The sequence below is a fragment of the Parasteatoda tepidariorum genome, chromosome 5, assembly GCF_043381705.1.
Source record: "Parasteatoda tepidariorum isolate YZ-2023 chromosome 5, CAS_Ptep_4.0, whole genome shotgun sequence".
NCBI classification, from domain to species: domain Eukaryota; kingdom Metazoa; phylum Arthropoda; class Arachnida; order Araneae; family Theridiidae; genus Parasteatoda; species Parasteatoda tepidariorum.
In genome coordinates, this window is record NC_092208.1 from 69,606,614 (window position 1) to 69,613,804 (window position 7,191).

Sequence of the window (7,191 nt, forward strand, 5' to 3'; positions counted from 1 at the left end):
TACTTTATCTTGGAAAAGAAGCAGTTTTATATATATGCCAGAATTATAAAAGAAATCTTGATAGTTACAGATATTTCATTTTTTTCGAAAAAAATGCTGGAATGAAATGTTTTACGTACCAGGTTTTTCTCTTTTCCGTCTTGCTATATAAGGGCTTTCACCCATGATTTCAGCTCGTTCATTTTCAGTTTATGCACACAATAAAATGAAATTATGAACTAGACTAGATGTCGCTCTAAATCTGTAAAATCAACTTTCTGACATAAAACCCAAATTTGAACAAGAGTAGTTGATAAAACGATATGACGAAAAAATTTCATACTTTATAAATTTATAAAATATTTTCAAAATAATTGCTATAATTTAAACCCTTAAATGCTTTTAAAATGATTAATAGTCCTTAGATTTATATATTCACTATTGCTAGATAACAATTGCTTTATTCATTAAGTGTTTGGGTTTTGCCAAAAGAAAATCGATCATTTAGGGTACCGTAGCTGAAAAAAATTGAAGCCGCTTCTCTACACATTGCATGCATGCTAACAAATATCAAAATTTGCCTGCATGTAAGCAAAGCGAGCTAAAAAATCATATAATATTAAAATAGGAAAGGGATTAAAATACGAAAATATCGAGAAAGCAATTCATTCAATACCTCAATTTAAAGGTTTAATTTTTAGTGGTTAAATCATTTTATAATTTTAATATAATAATATAACACAATGAAGATCCTATTTGGATATTGAATTGCCACGCCCTTTTTTTTATCATTTCGAGGTACACAACCTTTACTGGTAAAAGTCAACAATAAAACTGTAATGTTATGACCACTCCTACACTTTGAACTGATTTTGCCAAATTTAGAATCAGCGCTTTAGCAGTTTCTATTTATCATTACAGGATACGAAGGAAATCTCAAAATAGTGCACCATTTAGAGCTTCGAAATTACGCTACTGTTTGCTTTCAGATCTATGAAATGACACAATGAAAAGCAAAACAATTTTCCCTGATCCTGAAATCAGACACCGGGAGCCGTTTGCAGACTTTATAGTGGCAGGCATTATAGTGGCAGGTACTATAGTGGCAGACATTGTAGTGGCAGATATTGTGATCATTTGAATGCAAATGGAGATGATGGGAGGCATTTTGCTACTGCACACATAAGAGAAGTTTTTAGTGTTCGGTAACTCGGAGAAAGATTCGTCATTACAGATGAAGGTTGCTGTGGGCCGCATTCAGATATCTTCTAGTTTCATACCGAATTGAAAAATATCATTTAACTAGGTGCGCAGCACAATTGGATTTGTAAAAGCAGTCAAAATTCAGCTATATGTTAGTAAAGACAATCAATTCTTAGATCACTTTATATGTCTTCGTTGCGCGTGAACCATTTGGCTTTCGTCAATTTTCGTAGAGTCTTATTGTCAATTTTCCAAGCACAGCAAATTATATATTGCACCAGCGTATGAAACGAGCTTATTCTTACTGACTTTATTTCTAAAAGGTAGATTGATTAAAAAAAAAGCTTGTTGATTTTTAGAAACTTACCAGCCATTACTATTTTTCTGTTTTTCTCTCCAAGAGTTACAGATTTTATCTGAAGCTTATCATGCTCATCTCTTTTTAATTGTATCAAATCTGGCTCTTCTGTACCTGAAACGACTGACTAAAAGAGAGATAAAAAAAGCACTTTTTAGATGAAAATTTTTAAAAAGCTGTTTCATATCAAATTTAATAAATTAAAATCATTACCTTAAGTCATTTTTGCATGCATATGTTTCAAATGGGTTAAAAAAAAGCTACCTGTCACAAAATGTGCGTTGCATGGTGAGGTAATTTTAATTTCCTTCTCCAGCAGTTTTCTTATGACGGATATTGTGAAATTGTGACAAGAGCTCAATAATTATTAACCCAATTTTGATTTTTTAGCTAATGTATAAGCACGTAAATACACTAGGTCACTATATTATTCAGAAGAGTATATTAAACTTGAATCCCGTATTGATATCCATTTCTGTAATTGAAACCAAATTTTTTTTTCCTTTTAATCGGAGATAGAACAGAATTTATTTATTTTTAACAAACTTACTTTAACTTCTGTGTTGTCTTAAATAAAAATCAGAAATGCAGATCTATCGTAATCAAGCATACAATTTGATGCATTTTTGGAATGCATATCCATATATCCTTGAATATTTGGATAAAGACATTAAAAATGCAAAAAAAAAAGTTCAATTATTTGATTAACTAACCTTGGTATATTACAATATAATCGTTCCCTATTAAAAAAAAGTCCCCCCTTGCAGGATCATCGTGGAAAATTAGTCTTTTAAAAGCTTCAAGCTTCTTCTTAGTGGTTGCAATATTTGTAGCTCATTCAATAATTCCTGGTTTTGAAATTCAAAAAAATATTTTACTCACCATGAATAATTTAAACCAAAGTATATAAGAGGTATTATTAGGTATCGAAAAGTAGGTAATTATTTATTGTTGGTGAAGTTGCTTAAGTCTTAGAAATCTATGCTTTAACTACAAAGGAGAACAATGTCTTTTTTTCCTCTGCTGCTTGAAATTTTTGACCGGGTCTTTAATAATTAGCGCCAAAATTAGCAGAGTAAATTTTAAGCCTTTCTCCTGATTTAGTACGATTATTATTCTAAGCATTCTTATATAAATATCACAAACCCAGACATGCCTTAGGGGACAAAAATTCCAACAGCAAAGAGAACTGAATAAAACAAATTTTATTAAAATATGTTAAAAGTAACAACTTTTTCTAGTATATTTTTAACAGAATGCAATTGAACGTGATTGCAAAAGAAGTTTTTGTCTTAAAATATTTTTAGATGTAAGTCATGGTGGAAGCTTCGAGTGAATATTAAATTAAATTAAGTAGATTAAATTAAATTGAAAAAAAAAAGAATTGTGACTCTACCACTTCTAATATTTTTAGTTGCCCGTGGCATCCCTACAATCTTATAGAATTATTTCAAAATTGTTCCTATGAAAGCTAAAGAGAAGAAATTATTTTCAAAATCGTTATTATTGTCATTATGGACAAAAATGATGGAAGCCTCTATCATTTTTGTAGAATTCGATTTTAAAGAGCTTCAAGCATGCTCTTTCACATTGTGCTAACTGTTTTTCCACGTAAAATATTCTAAATTATTTGTCGCTATAAGAAAGATAGTTTACATGCAGTTTGTATAGTCGAATTATATGGTCAACCATCTGTATTTTTGCAATATATGCTTAACCCCTAACTATTGGATATATATTCGGTTCCTCTTTCTTTCAACACGTTTTATCATGCTAATACTCAGTTTTTGAGAGATATAATAGCCTTGTATTAGCATATAATATTTTTAAAATATACTTTGTTAGATTTTATTTTTTTATTGAATTTAAAACTGATATTTCACAAAAATAACCACACGCAAGTGATGTATATTCTTTAATAATTAAATAAAATACACGTTTAATTAAATGCGCATCCTCTACATGCAACATGCGTACTTAATAACTCTACTATAATAACTTTTACCTCCCCGAGACCATAATTTGCTGTAATGCTCATCAGAGTGGGATTTCCTGTCAATGGATCACATGTAAATAATACTCCAGCAACGTCACATGGTACCATTTCTTGAATGACGACAGCCATAGGTGAATTGAAACACTGGCCATACCGTCTAGAAAATAAAGAAATAACTTTAATTGGTAACTTTGATGAAAATAACTCAAAAAAATAACTTTAAATAACTTAATAATTGGTTCATTTGTAACAAATTGTTAACATCTTAAGGACGGGCTTGCCAATAATCATTTATTCAAAATCCAAGATGGTAAAATAAAATGTGGTAGTTTAAATATGGCGAAACCAATATGACGAACCTAGTCAATCCAGTTCAAAGTGCATACCTGCCAACTTGTACGGTCGCTTGAAAAGTTTGCACAAAATTATAGTAACGAAACAATTAAGTTTGGAAAAAATTTCTAAAAACGAAACTATTAGGCATAATATGCCAACAAATAGATTTTATCTACATATTTTTTTTAAAATTATTGATTCGTCACGGTAATTCAAAAAAATTTTCCGTTTGAAACTTTAAACTTCTAGATTTAATATGCCAAAACGCTAATGTTGCTGCTACACTGAGAAAATTATTTCTCAACGGCTATACAAGTAGGAATCATTGAAAGTGTAATTGCATAATTTTTATTTTAAACTAAGTAGTAATGAGATAAATGTATCAAACTATTATTACTTTTTGTACAAAAAAAAAATTGAAAAATATTAGGACTAGTGGAAAAAATTCTCTCCACGAGAGAACACACCCTTTTCTATAAGGATGCAAATTAGGACTTAATAATAAAAAAACGGAGTTGGACCCTTAAATGTATATATCAGATATACCACTTTGTTCTGTCGAATACTTTCGTTATTTCATTGCATATTCGAAATTTTTTAAAGATTTTAGTTCAAAACACAGGTAATTATAATATTGATCTAGGAAAAAAATTATTATATTTAAATTATTATATTAAAAATTATTATATTTATATATTGCATTTTCTTGTACAGCTTTTGCATTACATAAGAAATGTATAGTTTATATGGTGAAATTTGTCCTTATTTAAAAATGTAAAAAAAAAAAAAAAATAGTTTGAAGTTTTTAAAAATTTTAAAAGGTAGAAATAGCTGAGATTCGTAATGTTAGAGTCTCTGCTTACCAATAATAAAATTCAAATTTAAATTTTATCAATCATAAAATTTAAATTAAGGTTATTTTCGAAATAAATTGTGCCGAATTCAGTTGGATTCCTAAGCAGGCAAGACGCTAAAGATCTTGTGTATTTATTCAGAAATATAATTATTTGGCAGCTTAATTACTCAATGTTTGGAACTTTATTATATCACTAAGTTCAATGTCTTCATGGCTAAATACTTGAAAGTTTTCTGCAAGAAGCTAGAGATTTAGAAGCTATTTAGTAATTTTTTTTTCTAATATATATATTTAAATTTCTACCTTTTATATTCGGTCGCTATGAAGCTGAATTGAGATGCCCAGCATTTTTTCACAGCCAGCAGAATCTAAAAAATTCAAAAAAAAAAAAAAACTTACATTTTTATAAAGCAATCCTAAATGAAACAGAGAATACGGCAAAAAAAAGAAGTAAAAGGAAAATGAATGAAATGTACCTCGTCAATGCCTGAAACACCTAAAAATGTTTCCATTTGCCCTGCTGCAGACATTTGTTCAGTATCCTCACCTAATAAGGTATAAAGGAGTGAAAAATTATAAAAATATCTTTTTAATTTTTTCATTTTTCAAGAAAATTGATTTCCATTAAATATTGAATAATAATATTGAAATAATAAAATGAGAAATATAAAATTTTAAAAATTCAATCTAAGAGTAAGAAGAAAAAAATTTTATAGCACAAAATTTTTTTCTAAAAATTAAAAATTAATGTTTTTTTTAAGAAAGTTAATGCAAAAAAATGGCAAAATAAATTCTATATAGCATAAAATAAAAATAATAAATCAACGTGATAAAATAAATCAATGTGAAATGTTCAATTAAATAAAAAAGGAAAACGTAAGGCTTGGTGAGTAAATAAAATAATTATTTTTCTAAAAGTAAAATTTAAAAACATTAAAAAGAAATTTCTCACTAGATATTTGAAAGCATTGTTGGTAATAGAGGATTAAGTGCTACCATTACTAGATACGTGTACATTACTGGAAATAGCTGGTTTAGTGCTATAGCAACTAGATATTTGAAAGTAATGTCGCTAAATAGAAGGGTTAAGTGCTACTTTTACTAGATACTTGAAAGTCGGTAAATAGAGGAGTAATTGATACCATAACTACATGCTTGATGGTATTGTCGGTAAATAGAGGGCTATGTGCTAACATAACTAGAAGCTTGAAAGTACCGGGGAAAAATAGAGGATTTAGTGCTACCGTAACTAGACACTTGAAAATACCATCGGTAAATACTAGAGGGTTAAGTGCTACCATAACTAGATAATTGAAGGTATTGTCGGTAAATAGAAGAATAAGTGTTTCATAACTAAATGTTTTGAAAGTACGTCGGTTAATAGAGGATTAAGTGCTACCGTAACTCGATACTTCAAATATTGTTGGGAACTAAAACGCTTAGAATGAAATTAAGAAATTTCTTTATTTTAATTTACCTGTAGCTGATGATCTTATAGCAAATTTTAAGGAATTCACTTTATTTCCAAAGTAACCATTCAACTTCTCTACTATAGATCCACGAAGTTGTGCAGAAAAATCAGTAGTTTTAATAGTTTCAGAAACTCTGCGAAATAAAACACTGTTAAAAATCTTTTACCAATGAAAAAAAGAGATCTTACTTAGATTCTTAAACAGACCTACCTGTTACAAGCTGCAGTGATTTCTTCCAAATTCCTGTCTTTTCTGAAATAATTCACAAGTGCGAGTTATTTTTATAATCATTATTAAATGAGACATGGTCAAATTCATTCATTCTAAATATAAACCGTAATAATTTTTATAATAATTTGGATAGATTTGTTTATATTATTATAATATTTAAAAACTCAATATATATACCATTTTATAGTTCTTTTCAAGACATGTTTGACAGCCATTTCCTAATTTATTACAAAAATCCATCATTAAGCTTGCATATGTACTACAGATCGACTGAGCATTAAAATTTTTCAGGGTAGTTGGAACAGGATAAAAAATGATACTTTTACCGACCGGTTCCGGATACCAGTCAAAATTTTTATTTTTTACAGGCCCCGTTCCAGTTACCCGTTAAAAATTTTGTCTTTTACTCGCCGGTTCCCGGTAAAATTTAGATTTACCGGGAATTTGGATTATTGCTGGTTCCGGGTGCCCGGCTGGGTATTATAACATTCATGCAAAGCAATATAAAAATCGTATACTCTTCTGTTGAACATAATTTTGAAGAAATTTATGGAGCACTTTTACAAATAAAATCATACATTTTTCTTTTTAAATTTTTTAAAACTAAATTTTAAAATATGTTTCTGTGTAATATCTGAGAATTTACTAAAAAAGAAAAACTTATTAAAACATCTATAAGCAAAATCTGCTGATAAATAGATCTTATATATATATATATATATATATATATATATATATAACCATTGTTGTATAACACATA

General features: G+C 28.6%; 1 protein-coding gene across 1 annotated transcript in view; it reads right to left on the minus strand.

Moving 5' to 3' along the window:
• LOC107451670 (rifampicin phosphotransferase) overlaps positions 1-7,191 on the minus strand; it is a gene marked incomplete in the record, with an annotated part of 78,821 nt that overhangs the window by 49,044 nt on the left and 22,586 nt on the right. Inside the window, 6 exon segments of the mRNA XM_071180556.1 lie at positions 1,550-1,667; positions 3,546-3,693; positions 5,032-5,096; positions 5,205-5,275; positions 6,206-6,333; positions 6,411-6,452. Of these exon segments, the coding sequence (XP_071036657.1) occupies positions 1,550-1,667; positions 3,546-3,693; positions 5,032-5,096; positions 5,205-5,275; positions 6,206-6,333; positions 6,411-6,452 (572 nt within the window).